This window comes from Acartia tonsa, chromosome 10 (assembly GCF_053477335.1).
Source record: "Acartia tonsa isolate MP-2025a chromosome 10, ASM5347733v1, whole genome shotgun sequence".
NCBI lineage: Eukaryota > Metazoa > Arthropoda > Copepoda > Calanoida > Acartiidae > Acartia > Acartia tonsa.
Genome location: NC_137269.1, coordinates 32,194,452 through 32,212,814, shown reverse-complemented (window position 1 = coordinate 32,212,814; position 18,363 = coordinate 32,194,452). Strand labels below are relative to the sequence as shown.

The 18,363-nt window shown below is 30.9% G+C and overlaps 1 protein-coding gene across 1 annotated transcript; it reads left to right on the top strand.

Moving 5' to 3' along the window:
- The first annotated feature begins 224 nt into the window (after positions 1-224).
- Positions 225-17,695, top strand: LOC145330697 (uncharacterized). Its single transcript, XM_080175363.1, has 10 exons — positions 225-266; positions 1,702-1,793; positions 5,870-5,941; positions 7,363-7,455; positions 7,943-8,054; positions 8,536-8,600; positions 11,343-11,406; positions 12,650-12,722; positions 13,201-13,319; positions 16,724-17,695. The coding sequence occupies exons 4-10, from the start codon at positions 7,415-7,417 to the stop codon at positions 16,844-16,846; spliced, it is 597 nt and encodes a 198-aa protein (XP_080031489.1). The 5' UTR covers positions 225-266; positions 1,702-1,793; positions 5,870-5,941; positions 7,363-7,414; the 3' UTR covers positions 16,847-17,695.
- The last annotated feature ends 668 nt before the right edge of the window (positions 17,696-18,363 follow it).

The window sequence follows — 18,363 nt, the reverse complement described above, 5'->3', positions numbered from 1 at the left end:
TATCAAATCTGTAAAGTGGGTTTACAAATCACCCGTATAAAAAAGTTCAAACACTACCGACGTTTATGAGATCTTAATAGACACGCATACAGAGAAACATGTCTTGAATAAAGAATAAATGAATTAGCTTGCAAAAAAAAGTTTGAAGCGTACGGAGAGGAAATTAGAAAATGCAATTTCCTAAAGTAAATGCAAAAATAATATGAAATTGTATTTTTTGTTCAGTATCGATTGTCTTCAATATTCCAAAATTTCTTGAATCCACGGTAATTTTTTTTTTTTTAAATTATTAAGACAGATTTTATTAGAGAAGTTACTCTATAGTCTGTAGTTGGTACGTCAAAACTTTATATCGAATTTTAACAACAATTCTAACATTATCTAAAATTTACTTTTGTTAGATTGTTATTACTGCGTTATTATTGACTTAGTTGTACTTTATTATCCCAAATCTATATAAAAAAGTCATCAAGAAAAAAAATAAATGATTCAGATGGTGTAAGGTGACCCTGTGAAAACTGTAGATATTCTCCCATGGAGGGAGGGGACATTGGGCTTCTTATTACACTAGTCCCCAAAGACTTTTAATAACGTTGTTTTTTTTTATTAGTTGGCTTAACAACCTTGGCGACTATTATTGAATTTGATTGGATGGTTCATTTAATTGAGTGTCCAAACAATTCAACCGCTTATAATATTTACAGAAGGAGTAATTTGTGTATCATCATTTGGAATGTAATTGTACATCAATTTTTCTGCCATTGTCTTATCCCTTTTGATCCCTTCACTCTCCAGACATGAAAGTTTATTGTTGTAAGTCGACAACGACACACAGAAAACTGTCCCGAATTTGTATTAATTTTAGGAACAAGACTCCAGTGACGTCATATTTTTCTTTCCCGAAAAAGGGAAGGGGGGAAGAAAATCTCTTCAAAAGAGATGGGGAAAACCCCCTTTTCTCTCATCTCTTTTTTCTTCCCCCCTTCCCTTTTTTTTCTTTCCCCCTTCCCTTTTTCGGGAAAGAAAAATATGACGTAACTGGAGTCTTGTTCCTCAAAATTAATACAAATTCGGGACAGTTTTCTGTGTGTCGTCGACAACATTTCTTAAATAAAAAGTGGTCATGGCTGACATAATATCGACATAATGATATACTACTGACATTTTGATTACACACGTACTTATTTTGAAATTGTAACTATAGTAACTTAAAGGAAGATCGATAATATATCTCCTAAACACGTAAATACTGTAAAATAATTTTAACTGTAAGTTTAATAGGAAGGGAATTATCATATTCTCCATAAAATCAGCCTTCTGTTTAAATAATATAAAATGGAAAAATTATTAACGTCATATTGGCCAAATATTTTTACAATTACATTAAAATGTAGCCATTTGTACAAAAGATCAAAAATATGGTAGCCTTAAAACTTTTTCTCTCTCTAAAAATTATCTGGAATTTATAGGGATCAGAAAGTGGTGTACTTTTACCAAGATGTTAAAAAAAAACTACCACTACAGTCAGTGGTTGAAACTTTTGGACATTAAACTTAATTAACCAAACAATCAAAATTCAGCTAAAGTCTCCAAAGTTTTGAGACAATGAATAAGAAAACGTTATTTTAAAACCCTGGAGACTACTGTAATAAATAGTCCGATGAAAATTTCTACAAAAATACTAAAATTAATGTTGTTCAGGTGAATTATGAGGAGGGTCATGGTTACTTTATTGATCTGACAGAATTCAGAACATCTCCAGTGTATATCAGCTGGTATCTACACTGGGCCAGGTAAATAATCCAGAAACCTAAAGGGATAAGACAAAAACCGATAAATTGATGTAATCCCCAATGATGTTACACAAAAGTATTATCTTTTCTGAAGACTGAAATTATTAGTTAAAAAGTTAGAACATCATTAGTTTATCACTAACCAATCAAAATTCATTAAAAGTCCCCAAAGTTGTTAAGCAAACGACAAGTGAAACGTGTTTTTTTAAACTTTGGGGACAACTGTAATAAACAGCCCCTTGTCCTCTCTTTCTCTCTGTAAATAATCAGTATGAAATGATAAGCTATTTCTTGATTATTCAATCTAAATTTTCACGAAATCTCTTGATCTCTCCAGTTCTAGTAAATAGCAAAGCTACTCTTTAATTTACTTTGTCTGTCCTTCAGAATGGCCCAATGACACAACTGCTATTAAAGGTAAACCTCAATAAATAGCTTTAGAGAATTAAAACATGAATATCTTAGTTAAAAACATAAAAATTACCATAAATTACATTATGATAAGCTAGATAAGTATATAGTTCAACACACTACATATACATATATCTAACATATTGTAAATGTAAAGATTCTTATTGTTGAATATATTTTAAACAGGGATACATGGCAAGAAAACTAGGCATTAAATTTAAAATAAAAGCGAAGCAGTTTATAGTGTCTCTAAAAGAGTGACCACATTATGTTCCAATCTATCCCGATTGACGTCATATTCCCTTTTTAATAGTTCGGTTAAACGTTGGAGCATTTGTCCACTTTTTTAAAAAACTACAAGCAGTTTTCGTAAATCGTAGAACGATTTAATCCATATTTTGTCCTCTCGATCCCCCCCCCCCCCTCTCGGGGTCAACATAACAGGGATTAGTTGGATATTTTTTCAGCTCTTGTTGTTTTTAGAAACCATATTGGCCAGTTACCAATCCAAAAATGCCTGGTTTAAAAATCTTATATTTTGAGCAGAGCTGATAAGATAAGCAACAATATGAATAGTACAGTAGTGTCAGCATCAAACTGCAAATAAAAATAAGAAATTTTTTCCTCTATTAGTATATCTTGTTAATTTAAACTTCTATGTAAGTCAATTTATCTGTCAACCCAAAACGCTATGCAATTTTCTCAGCTGCTATTCAAGTAAGATGGCTGATTTTTGTCCGTGAGTCTGTCACTCATGCTACAAAATATAAATATAATAATATATGATGATACGATAAAAATGTTTCGTGATAAAAGTATTTGATTTTTTTCCTTCAATTCTTGATTTTAACACATGCTCCTTAAATCTTCTTGTCCATATTCCCATGTATGATTTTTTGTGTTTCACTACTTATGGAAATTGTCATCCTTGTTTACTCTACTATAAGCCCTTTCTGATAATAGTTGAATCATCCATAATATTACACACTAATATAGGTTTCGTGATTAGGTTGCATGATTTTAATATACTTGTTGGTCAGACAGACCTTCCCTTATCCCTGATCCTACCCTTCACGAACCCTGCATTCTTTAGAATTATGTCCCTTGGTTATCTTGTTGTTTTAGGGAAATATTAAGAACAATATTTTCCTATTATATATTCATAGCATATGGAAATGTAAATTTCAAAATATTAAGAAATATGTTTTTGCAAATGTTTGCAAAGTTGTCTTTATTGGATTTCTTGTTAGGTTTGACCCAGTAAAAAAAGAAAACGAAGTAAAGAGTTTCCTCGTATTTTACAGTAGATTTTCTGTTATTTCTAGCCACTGCGGGGAGGGGGCTCCAACCATGCAGAACCTATTTCCTAGCCATGTGGAGCAATTATTAACATTTACCTAACCTAAAATAACTAAAAGCTACAGTGAAAATACGACGAGACCCGCTACTTCGTTTTCTTTCCATGATCCAAAGATTTTTTTGTCCTTCAGATTCATAATAGATCGTATTATGGTAACTTGTTTAGGAAAGTTTTGTATAGGTCCAAAGTATATTAATTTAATAGTGGCTTCATAACGTTTTATAATAACGTTTTCTTATTCGTTGCTTTACCAACTTTGGGACTTTATAAAATTTCTTTTAGATTTATATCTTATTTTGTACTCATGTATCATATGTAAAATATTTTAAAATTTTAATATTACAATATATTTTGATGCGTTTAAAACCAGTGAGGGAGGGGACAATGGACTGTTTATACACTAGTTCTCAAAGATTCATAACATTGTTTTCTTATTCATTGGCTTAACAACTTTGGGGACTTTTATTGAACTTTGATTGGTTGATTTATTAAGTTGGGTGTCAAACTTTTCAGCCACTAATCATAATAATAAGGGGTAATTTTGTGTATCACGATTGGGAATGCACATAGATCGATTTTTTTTGGTCATCGTCTTATCCCTTTGGATCCCTGGGTAGAAGCAAAATTTTGAAGAAATTCAGATTTATGACAATTGCTCTGAAATGGCAGATATAAATTTTTAAAGAATGCTCCGTGCCTTGACATTTTACTCTGAATTAAAAATACATGAAAAGAACTTCATTTTTTCAAGATTTTATTTTTTTTGCAGTTTTATGTTTTATTTGGATTTTATATTTTTTAATTGTTTTTCTATGATCAATTTTTTGAGGAAAATAATTCAGTGAAAATTGCGCGTATCTTAACAATTTTTAACGATCAGAAACGTTTTTGTGTAAAAAATAATAAATCTTATATTTATTTTTCGGAATTTTAAGCCTACACAGCTTTGGATATTATTGTAAGCAATTCCAATAAATTTCCGAATTATCTATCTAGTACTTTTTCCTTATTCTTAAGTAATCTTTAAGTTATCTAAAATATATATTTAATATAAATCATAGAAATCTTAGAAATACAATTAATATTTAATTGGCAGCCGAGACAAATAGACATATTATATACACTTCCTTTTCAATAAAGTGGTAGAATGTTTTTCTGTTTGTCTATTAGTGTGTGTCTGTCTGTACCAAAATATCTCGCTAATCAATATGCATCTTTCCAAAGCTTTTAGCTCTTCAAAAAGTTTTAGAAATAAATCCCCCAAACATTATAACAAAAATCCACGAATGTAATTTTCTAAATATTTTATCTATATCAGCCATCTATTCTGTTACATCTATTACCCCTAAAATCCAGGGAACTAAAAGGACAGTAAGTATGAATTGATCAACATACAATTATGATAAACAAAATTACCCTTTGTATTTACTTACTTTAACTTACAGCCGAATGTCCCGTCCCTCCCTGCTAAAATGTGATAAATAAGCTATAAAAATTCGAAAGAATTTTAATGAATATAATCTAGATTTGAAATCTGCATAAAATTTTAAGGACTTTTTATAAAATTCGTTTTTTATATTTGTATTTGCGCTTATAGATAAAGAATTATACAAAAAAACGAATTTTATAAAAATTCCTTAAAATTTTATGCAGATTTCAAATCTATTATATTCATTAAAATTCTTTCCAATTTTTATAGCTTAGTGATAAACTTTAAATTCTAGTTAATTTTTAATTTACAAAGTTTTTTTTACAAAAAAATTGTAAAATAGAGATTTTTTAGAAATAGGATAAGTCTTTCTTTTTAACTTAATTTAAAGTTTTACTTTTAGATTACGTAGGTAGGAATTTTATTAATAAGTAAATTTATAGAAATTTTTTAAATCCTAGATGTTTTTTAATTGAAATATTTAATTCGGTTTATTATAATTATTAATTAAATTATTTAGTTTTTTGTTACTAAGATAAAAAATCAATTTTAAAAATCTAAATTAATTTTGTTGTTAAGCTAATATTTAATTTAAATGGTTGATTTCTAAATAGATATTAGTTGTGTTATTAGATGCATTTATAGCTGGGCTTCAGCCAACTGCCAAGCCACGCTAAATGGCGGTATATTTAATTATAAAAGTAGCAGAATTTCTGTATGTTTTTTATGCAGGATCTCACCGGGGGGGGGGGGACGATGAGGAAAATGCAGTTTTCAGAAGAAAAAAATAACTTTTCTTTGATAGTGGATTGATAGTGGATGATAACTTTATTGTTAACAACTTAACATGCGCATTCTTTAAAATAATTTTTTTAGACTTGTGGTTCTTGGCCTGCTACCCTTCTTTGTTATTTCCTTTCTCAACTCAAAGATCTGCATTTCAGTAAGGTAAGTCTCCTAAACTTAGGGATCCTAAGGGATATGACTATGGACCGTAAATTAAGAAACAAAATAGATTGGTTGGAAGTTTTTCTTTGGTTGATTATTTATGGTAGTTTCAATTTTTAAGCCAACAAATGAAAAAAAAACATAACATACATGTAATAATTTTGGTACTAGTCTAATTAATCAGCTGTAACCAAAACAACTGAAATAATCCGAGAATAATATTCGTAAAGGTTTCGTGATTTTAGGGGGTACCACATGGTAGTAAAGATGACCTTAGTTTCTGACCCCCAAACATTATTTAAGATTTATTTTGCTTGTTGGCTATACCTAATTCATGATAATGTACAGCCCAATATCTCCTCAAATCTGTGTCATACCAAAGACATGAATAAACTTTTTGAGAAGCAGGAACAGGAAAAAGTGGGATTACAGAGACCCAGTATACCGAGAATATACATTGTACATAAGTTCAAAAAGTACAAAGGCAAATGTCCACTGTAATAATGCTTCTCTTTCTTTGTTTTGTAAGTTTTTTTAAATAATGACAAAACTCGAGAAAAAATAATGTATAAAAAATGTATAAAATATTACAAAAATAGACCCTGAATTAGACTATCATTGCAACTGGTTACTTTGTCATATATAGTTGGATTAAAGAGTTGGAATTTAAGATTTATTAATTGTAATTAAAATATTAGATTAAAAGAACACGGATCTAAAATTAATTTTTTTCTTCCTAAATTGATTTCAAAACTTTGAAAAACGATTTGAAATATGTAGTTCATTAAAATGAAATAAATTCAAAAGAGAAATGAATTAAGTTAATTCCACTCTTATTGTTTCCATAAATTTGACCCACTTTTTATTTCATATAAAATGCACATCTCTCTAAAAACCTTGCTAAATAACTCTCTTAGATATTAACTATTTCTATTTCTTTAAAGAATAATTAGAAAGTAATTAATAGAATGGCACAGACAAAATTTGATAGCAACTCTAAAAATCTTGAAGATTTTTTTGGATTAAAGAAAAAATAGCTGAAAACCTGCCCAGAATTAATTAATTTAAATCTTAATAGATAGACATACAAAAAGAAGTATACTTCTTTGAAAATTTTGTGGTAACTGAAAGTAAGCCACAAACAGACTCTAAAAGATCCAAAGGAAAGAAGAGGGGTCATCTATTTATTATTACTAGCTACTATAGCCTCTAGGGGCTCTTTATTTCAAAAGGAAGAGAGGGGTTAGAAAAATAGCTTATAACCATCCAAAGACTTAAATCCAAAAATATAATGGCCTAAACCCATCACAAGGCATATGTGAAACTTCTCTTAGGAGAAAACTGAATCGGTTCAATAAACATTGAGATCTTGAGCTTCAGACAAAAAAAAACTAACTTTATATAATAGGATTATTTTTTAGGCGTCGTTTGGTGGGTAGGAGGCGAGCTGACGAGAATTTCAGTATTGTTCTCATGCTCATTGTCATCATTTTCTTCATCTGCAATCTTCCATTGTAAGTTTTTTTCAGCGTTTGTCTGTTTGTCTGTCTGTCACTCCGTAATGCTTCACTTACTGGTTTCAGCATGAAACTTGTTAACAATTTCATTTATATATATTTCTTTCGATATCTAACTTTCTAGTTAATATACTTTTAAACATTCGAAAATTTTTTCCAGTCTGACGAAGTAGAAGGATTTAGGTGTGTCCGGATTTCCTAAATTTTGCGAATCTCGGCCATCTCTTAGAATTTTTATTTAAAAAAATATTTCTCAGCCAGAGTTTGAGTGTCTGTACACAAAATAACATTAATCTTTCAAAACAGCATTAGTTTCCATGAAAACTAATTAGAGTTGGGCCGGATATCTGGCCAACGCTCGATATCCGGCAAATTACCGGATATCCGTTATCCGGATAGTTTCAATATCCGGTACCGGGCCGGATATCCGGCCAAACTTGATATCCGGCCCAACCCTAAAACTGATCTTGTTATTTAATTTTAGTTTGTTGTTGAATCTGCACGAGGTGACCGTAATCAAGCAGATAGAACATTGTTCAAGTACTCCCCTCATGGGCTTTCCAGTTTGGGTCGTCATATCTGGACATTTCAGTACGGTAGGTCTATCTATCTTTCTATTTAGGTATATAATTCTACCTATCTCTATATATCTATCTACTCTCTCCTTATGTGCTTTCCTTTTTGGGTTGTTATCTCTGGACATTTCAGTATGGTAGGTCTATATATCTTTCTTTCTATCTATCTATCTATCAGAGCTCGATCCTCTCCTGGGCTCCCATGTTTGGGGTTGTCATCTCTGGACATAACAGTACGGTAGATCTATATTTCTTTCTATTTATGTTGTATATATCTTTCTGTCTATACTTTCTACATAATTACATATTATTTTTCTATCTATCTTTCTATTTATCTTTCTTTCTCTCAATTCTTTCTACCTATCTTTCTATCTATCTTTCTCTCTCTATCTATCTATAATTTCTACATATCTACATATTTATCTCGATGTTTCTATCTATTTAAAACTTTATTTCTGCTCTCTGGAGAATATAATCTTTTAAACTTATAAATATATTTTAGCTGTTATTGTGCATCAACTCGTCTGCAAACCTGTTCATATACACATGTGTTGGGTCTCAATTCAGGTTAGTTTTTTTTCCATTATGGCTTCGAAACCGATTAATTTCCGCTGGATTAAAACCGGTTCTTTCTCAGCTATACTGAAAAAATATGTTATAGCATCGTATTATATCCAAACGTAAAACGTACAATCATAAGATTAAAACCAGTTTTTTAGCCCGTGTCCGCGGAAAGCTGTATATAACGTGAAACGTTAATTTTTCGGCTACTAATAAGTATAGACAGTTGAATTTTTTTGTATGAATCTTTTATAAAAAAAAAATGTTTTGTCCGTTGTTCCTTAATATCTCTGATATTTTATTAACGATAAATGACGGCTAAAATTTGTCCTTTTTTCCTTTATGTGCTCTGCCAGTTATGAATGCTGTCAGCCTTGTAATTTAAGTAAAAGTCTGTCTGACCATTCTACATTTAGTTTAGTATTCTGTTGTTAGATAAATGATTCCTATTTTAATTCAATCAGGAAATTGATGTGTAAAAGATCAATTTATAAAACTTACATAAAAAAAAGTATTTTTAAACATGGATAAATCATCATAAAATCAATCCAATCTACAGACGAATTTTTCTTTTAAAGAGATTGATTATTTTTAAGTTTTGTTTATCTAATGCGATGTTTAAGTCCATGTGTCGCTAATTTGAAAACAATTAAAGCAAAAAAAAAATATTTAAAATTCAACGTATACATAGACGAGAAAGCTTTTTTATTAGATATTAAACGATTTTATGGCCTCTATAAAACTATAGATTTGTTTTTTGAAGAAAAATTTTATAATTCAATATCTTAAAATATAAAAAAGACCTATTTTGAATCGTTTATATAAAGTTTAGTATAAATATCATGATATTTTTTTTTCTCAAATTCATGTAAATGTATTTTATGGGTATTTAAACTTGGATGGCTAGCATGCCTGCCCAAGACCAAAACAAAGATTTTCTTAAAAGAGGAACTTAATCAGTTTAGTAGTTAAAGATCAACAAGTATAGTTTTAGATTAGGACGAAAAATGTTGTACAAAATAAGTTATTTTGAAAATGTTGGGATTGCATTAGTAATAGGAATATTACCTTATTTTGACAGTGGACCATATTCCTTTAAATTTAAAATTAAAGTGAAAAGACGTGTTCTTTTGTGATTTTGTTGGGTTGAAAAGTATCTTCATCAAAATTAGTACTATTCTTTCGATTTATAATTTCTATAAATGGATGTAGAATATAAGTGGATCTTACAACAACGGAAAATTGTCGTCAATTTAGCTGGCTTCCACAGAAATCTTTTTATGGGCCAGTTCTTTCATCCGGTAGGAGGGGATGGGGGAGGGAACGTTATTTTAGCCCGCTGCGAGTTTCACTATAGTTTATGTCGACTTTATGGCATATAAAAATTGCCATGACCGACATAATATCGGAATTTTTCCAAATCCTATCATATTAAGTAGTACGGGTGAGTCAGAAGAAACTGAGTTTTTCGATTTTTAGAAACAACCAGAAGGAATACAGAAAAAATAAATATTTGTCCTTGTTCTCTGTACAAAAGCACATCAAACTTGTAAAATGTGTTTTTCATTATCTCTAAAAATGCGGCCTCTATGATAGGTGTATGGTGTCAAAAAATGCCTTTTGTGAAAAATGTGTCAAAAAAAATTAAATAACTCATCTATTTTGTATAAAAAAAATCTTAAAATTTCAATATTTTTATAGAAAAAGGTCTAAGAAAAGTACTTTAATGAGTTTTAAAGGTGAAATGCTTTTGGCTCCTCACAAAAACATTTTTAGAATACTGCAATTTGTCATTTTTTCATATTTCTTGATTTTGTCTGTAGCTGAAGATTTCACTAACTACTGAACAGATTGGGTTTTTTATTTCAGGGAAGATTCAATAAGATCCCAGAATAGTCTTAGGCTATACTATTCATATATTTTTAGATTGGTTTTAGGCTATCTTTTGTCCTTATCTAACTTCTAGATGCGAAGGAAGCAGCATCTTAAAGCACTCTGTAACGTAATTGAAAACACAGTAGGGGGGGGGGGGGGTATTGTTAGACGACTATAAATATCAAAGATCTAGAACTATGTAATAAAACTAATATCGTAAAAGTTTAGCAATCTTTTCATTTCATATTAGCTGCCAGCCCATGTCTCAATTTAGGTTAAAAAATCCTAGTATACCCACAAAAAATAATTATTGATTAGGTTTAAGCAACATTGTCTAAACTTATAATAATGATATATTAAACTAATAATTTTTATGTTAATAAAGGGTAATTTTGTTTATCATAATCAAGGGGTAATTTGATTAATCAATTTATCGTCCGAATGGTCCTTTCCCTGATTTTAAGTCAGCAATGACCACTTTTAGTTAAACAATCGACATAAATCTTTGAAACTGCAAATGTGATTTTAGCTACCACAAATGGTCTCTGTCGTAAAAAGTCTGAACTGCAAATATTTTTACATAAAATCATTTCTATTTTTATTTGCAATAATTTATTTGCTTTAACTTTTAGCTGATTAGCGAAGTATTTCTATAAATTTAATTTAAACGTTTATCTTTTCTCATGAGGGAGGGAGGGGACACTGGACTGTAAATTACAATGATCCTGAAGTTTCACTGAAGCTTCACTGTAAAGGAGAACAATATCGGTTTAGCGATTATCGAGATCCTTCGAGACATACAAAAAACTCTTACTACTTTATATAATGTTAAATTGCTGCATTACTTTTAATATAATTTTCTGCAATTTTTAGGGATATAATGTGCAGATATGTGAAGTGTAACACAAGAACTTGCATGTGCCCCCACGTTTATCAGGTAAAATTATTCACAATACATTTAAAACATAGATGATCGATCACATACAATAACCAGTAGGAATTTCTAGCAGACAAGTCTGTTTTCTTTGCATTTTGTCTCATATGATTAAATCCAATAATGCAAAATTCAACTACTTGAAGCTGATTTTCTGCATTGATTAAAAATTACTTCCCCTATGATGACACACAAATTATCCCTACTGTAGATACAATTATTGAGCTAGAGTTTCAACCAACCAATCAAAATTTAATGCCCAAAGTTTTTAAGCCAACGAATGAGGGAGCATATTTATAAAACCTTGGGTACTATTATAAATTATTGTCTCCCTTCTTGCATAACCCTGGTTCAGTGCCCTTACATAAATATGATTGACACATCTGACATTGTGAAAGGAAATGTAGTTCTACAGGATATTAAATCTTTATTCTATGTATTCATCTACAGGGAGGAAGGGAATATTGGGCTGTTTATTACACTTGTCCCCAAGGTATTACAATAATGTTTCTTTATTATTTGGCTTAACAACTTTGGGGATTTTTGATTGGTTGGTTCATTAAGTTTGGTGTCCAAATGTTTCAACCACAAATTGTAATCTACAGAAGGGGTAATTTTGTGCATCATCATTGGGAATGTATAATGTATATCAATTTATACATTGTCTTATACCTTTATATCCCTGATTTATCTATCTCTTTATATTCAAACTTGTGAAATTTCTTATCTTATGCAAAGTTTTAAAATTCTCTTTAAGATTATATTAATTTTTTTCCTTTTTATCTATTCATATATCTATTTATATACCAATTCAGCTCAAATTTTAGATTTTATTAATCTATCCATCTCTCTTAATATCCATTGATAGGTCTATAAATATTTGTTTATTCTATACTCATTCATCTATTTATAGATTGAGACTATCTATATATTATATTATGCATTTATTTGCTCCTTATCTATAGTTATATACTTATCTTTCTAGATCTATCTATCTATCAATTGGTTTACTCAACCATCTATGAAAGCATCCATACAACTAAATCCACCCAATCTTTCATCAAACCATCCATCTTTTAATCCATCTATCCACCCTTCTATTAATTTATCCATCAGTTCATTCATCTAATCATCCTCCAATCCATCAAAGCGAAGGCGAACCTTTCATATATTTATGTGCCTATAAATTAAACCTACAAATTATCCATATAAGTATTTAAATTAATCTATGTATCTATCTATGTAGGGAGATGGAAAATGTAGCGCATGTGGTCTTCCTGCTGAGTTAAATCAAACCCACGTTGAAAATGGCCATAATGGTGAGTAATGATTCCTTTATATTAATCTACACCCATCTCTTACTATAAATGATTATGCAATAAGAAGAATTTAACAAATAAAAAAGGGAGGAAGATTAAATTAACCCCCATTATCTCATTCCTATAATTCCGAAATGCTAAAGGTTGTTACAGTTAAATATCCTTTAGTAGTTATTTTTTTTTTGATTGGGCCGTATTGCAAAGCTTTGTTTTCAATTCTTTAAATTGCCTAAAATTTTTCCTGGGCTAATGTAAAACTTCACTAGAAATTTTTGAATGACTAGTTTAGTGACACTGATAGACATCTTGTTAACTAAATTAAGTGTATACAATAACCAGTGGCGTGCAGAGGGTTTTGTCTGGAGGTAAAATTTTCACACCACCCTTACGAATTTTGACACCCCCCTCTAAATTAAAATGGAGTGGATACAACCCTGTTTTAACTTTCTTTTATCAAACATACATTTTTTATTCATAGGTTCCCTACTGAGACATATTAGTGAGGATAATACAAGTAAAGAATACAAGCCAGACAGAGTTCAGACAGACTCAGTCTCTACACAAGATTCTACATACAGACAAGAATCTGCTAGACAGGTATAGAATATTTACTAGACAGACTCTGTATTTACACAAGATTCTACATACAGACAAGAATCTGCTAGACAGGTATATAATATTTACTAGACAGATACAGACAGACTCTGTATCTATATTATACATACAGACAAGATTCTGCTAGACAGGTATAGAATATTTACTAGACAGATACAGACAGACTCTGTATTTACACAAGATTCTACATAAAGACAAGAATCTGCTAGACAGGTATAGAATATTTACTAGACAGACTCTGTATTTACACAAGATTCTACATACAGACAAAAATCTGCTAGACAGGTATATAATATTTACTAGACAGATACAGACAGACTCTGTATCTATATTATACATACAGACAAGATTCTGCTAGACAGGTATAGAATATTTACTAGACAGATACAGACAGACTCTGTATTTACACAAGATTCTACATACAGACAAGAATCTGCTAGACAGGTATAGAATATTTACTAGACAGACTCTGTATTTACACAAGATTCTACATACAGACAAGAATCTGCTAGACAGGTATATAATATTTACTAGACAGATACAGATAGACTCTGTATCTATATTATACATACAGACAAGAATCTGCTAGACAGGTATAGAATATTTACTAGACAGACTCTGTATTTACACAAGATTCTACATACAGACAAGAATCTGCTAGACAGGTATATAATATTTACTAGACAGATACAGATAGACTCTGTATCTATATTATACATACAGACAAGAATCTGCTAGACAGGTATAGAATATTTACTAGACAGACTCTGTATTTACACAAGATTCTACATACAGACAAGAATCTGCTAGACAGGTATAGAATATTTACTAGACAGACTCTGTATCAATATTCTACATACAGACAAGATTCTTCTAGACAGGTATAGAATATTTACTAGACAGATACAGACAATGAATCAATATTTTACATACAGACAAGATTCTGCTAGACAGGTATATAATATTTACTAGACAGATACAGAAAATGTATCAATATTATACATACAGACAAGATTCTGCTAGACAGGTATATAATATATACTAGACAGATACAGACAGACTCTGTATCAATATTCTACATACACACACGATTCTGCAAGACAGGTATATAATATTTACTAGACAGACTCTGTATTTACACAAGATTTTACATACAGACAAGAATCTGCTAGACAGGTATATAATATTTACTAGACAGACTCTGTATTTACACAAGATTCTACATACAGACAAGAATCTGCTAGACAGGTATATAATATTTACTAGACAGACTCTGTATTTACACAAGATTCTACATACAGACAAGAATCTGCTAGACAGGTATATAATATTTACTAGACAGACTCTGTATTTACACAAGATTCTACATACAGACAAGAATCTGCTAGACAGGTATATAATATTTACTAGACAGACTCTGTATTTACACAAGATTCTACATACAGACAAGAATCTGCTAGACAGGTATATAATATTTACTAGACAGACTCTGTATTTACACAAGATTCTACATACAGACAAGAATCTGCTAGACAGGTATAGAATATTTACTAGACAGACTCTGTATTTACACAAGATTCTACATACAGACAAGAATTTGCTAGACAGGTATTGAATATTTACTAAACAGACTCTGTATTTACACAAGATTCTACATACAGACAAGAATCTGCTAGACAGGTATTGAATATTTACTAGACAGATACAGACAGACTCAGTCTCTACACAGAATTTAAAACTACATGGTAGAAAATAAGGGAATAGTCCCTTTCGTAACATCGCCGCATAAATGGCTTTTTATAGGTTAGTTTAGGTTATATTTTGTTAGGTGATTGCCCCCCAGGGTTAGGTAATTGGCCCCGCAGGGTTAGAGCCCCCCGCAGGGGCTAGAAATAGGAGAAAAGCTACTGTGAAAAATACGAAGAATCGCCCCATAAGGTGTGATGTTACGAAAGGGGCTATACCCGAAAATAAAAATATTTGTTCAATGTTTATGTAACTATCATTTTTATACATGAAATGTGTGTTTGAATGATATCTTTTTCGGCACGTTTTCTTAAAAAATTGCTTATTATGTTTTTTCGGTATTATAGAAATTTTTGTTTGAGAAGATAAAATTAAAATGTCATGATATATAGAAACAAGGATGACAACATCTTAAAAGGAAAGCACAACATATTTGGTCTGAATAATATTTGGTGTCCCACCTCCAAGAAAATAGCCTAAAACAACCACAGGACCAGTATGTATAATTCCTGAAGAGTAGAATCGGTTCAGTGGTTACCGAGATCTTAAGGGACGGACAGACAGACGGACGAACATACATCATTCTACGTTGTATTATAGATTGCTTAATTTGCACATTTATTATTATTGTAAACTCACTTATTATTGAATTTTAAAAAGCGAAGCTTTTCTATAATTAGGGTCGGTCCGTCCGTCCGTAACGGATAGCTTCTTTCGTTAATTTAGGCATGTTAGAATTATCATATCGATTTCAAATTTTGCATGGTGATTCCTTTAGTAATTAGGTACGATTTAGAAAGCGTAGCAACTCTATAATCATTACCAGAATGTACGTACGTCCATTTTAAACATATTGATTTTTTTACTTTTTAACAACAAATTTTTATGTGATAAAATCATCCGATTGATCTGATTTTTGGTAAATTGATTCCTGGGACAACAAAGTATAATGTTATTAGCGAAGCAACTCTATAATCAAGTCCTAAGAATGTAAGTATGTCCATAAACAAAATCCTGTATAAAGCAGTTTTTCAACAAATTTACTTACAACTTTGCTTCGACTCTTATACATTTATATTATGATTATTCAGTTCTGACACTAAATTAGTGTTAATGTCCGTTTGTCCTACTGTTTCAGTGCTTCGCTTTTATGGATGTTGTTTAGACGGGTCTTAAGGGATAAGACAATGGTCGATAAATTGATGTATATCCCTAATGATGATAAACATAATTACCCCTTCTCTTTAATTAAATTAAATTTAAAAACTTTAGACACCAATTGATCAAAATTTATTATTAGTTTTGAGACAACGAATAAAACATTTGGTACCAGTGTACTTTGCAGTCTAATGTCTTTTCCCTCCCTGGGTTTTTATTTCAAAAATACGTTTTTAGCCCATAGCAATGGATGATTGTAGATTATACATGGATATTATTGCAGGGAAAAAATTGTCGTCAATTTAGGTAGCTAAGTTGGACATCATATTTTGGCCAGTTCAATTATCTAGTAGGAGAGGAGGTAATGGGGTTGGATCGTTATTTTAGCCAGCATCAAGTTTACCTTTAATAGAGTAGAAGATAATCTGGTGTAAGATCCAAGTGGTAGTAAATCCATTCTCATGGCTTTTTTTGTATTTCAGAGCAGTGTAGAAATTCACGACGATGGAAAAGTATTCTTCACCACAAAATTGTTGCTGGAAAATGAAAAGTTTGATATGAATATCATCAGAACTTTACAAGTAACGGAGGAGGTCACGGTATAACAAGTAACCGAGGACGTCTGTGTTTAATTAGATTAGCTGTGCTGATCAGTAATATTATCATGCTTGTTAGTAACGCCGCTACTTTATAATAGGGGCATGTCTGTACGTTTCTCCGTCACAATTTATTTTGTTAATTTTACCAAATTCCTAATTCAAATAAATGTCTATTCTTCTTTTTTTTTTCATAAAAGCTCTTTTTAACCACCAATGTTGCGCCTCTTATGTCAGACATATTTGTCATTATGGAAATGTTAGTGACCTAATTTATTTATTTAAAAAGTTGTGCCTGTACTTCTGCATATTTAGATCTCATTTTATCCTCTATTATATAAAGTGATAAGCTTTTTTTTGTCTGTAGAGAAGGATCTCCCTTACCGCTGATTCGATATGGATCATCTTTACAGTAAAGCTTTGTATAGATCCCGGGAAGGTTTACAACTATATTGGGGAGAGTTTTTTTTCACCCTCCAATGAGAACTCGCCCATAAAAAAAATTACCTCCCCCCCCCCCAGAAACAAATTTCATCTTTTTAAAACTAAAATTTATAATGAAGGATCGGCTTTCCCCACCCCATATTCCTTCAGTGTTCCTAGAGGCCTCTAGGAGCATTGCCGCTAGTATACGCAGAAAGACACACTATCAAATCAAGAACAGATATAGAACTACATGTGGATATTGTGAAAGATTTTAGCATACCCTGATAAAATGTTACTCGAAGCTGGCTAACATAACTATAACTTCCATCCCCCTCTTTCTGACTTTACCCCAACCTATCCCCTAACTATAGAGGACAGGGGTGTATATTCTGCACAAGATTTATTTTTTTTTCCCTGCTACAAAATTTTTTATTTCCCCCCCCCCCCCCCTAGTTTTTTCTCACCAACAAGGGGGGAAAATGAAAAAATATTTAAAGAACTCTATATTTTATTTATTTTATCCCTCCTACCACACATTTTTTTTAGTTTTTTTCACAAAGGAGGGGGGTGAAATAGAACAAATGTTTTCAGTTTTCTAAATTTTTACATTTTTTTTTACCTCCAACCACTTATTTTTTATCCCCCCCCCCCTGAGCAGGGGATCCCATGTAGAATATACACCCCTGATAGAGGAACAAATTGATCAATTATTTGAGGACTATATAAGCAACCCAAATTGAGGTAGAAAAGTTCCCTGCCACAAATTCCACGTATTTTATATCCTTTTTTAACAAATTATGAAAATTAAACAAAATGGAATCTTTTGTGATGTTGTAATAGTTTAATAGTTTGATTTTTAAATTTGATTCATATGCATAAGTGAAAGCAAACCAATACAAGAATATTCAAAACCGATTAAGATCCGCCGGTTCTAAGTCTTACTGAAAAATTATGTATCGTATCGTATCGTATTACAGAAAATTTTCCACAAGTAAAAAAATAAAAGTTATATAATCAATTCAAGTTTTGTTGGTCTGGTCCATCTGGAGTTAATGATATAATTTTTATTTTTACTATCCATGGAAAGCTGTCTACAATAC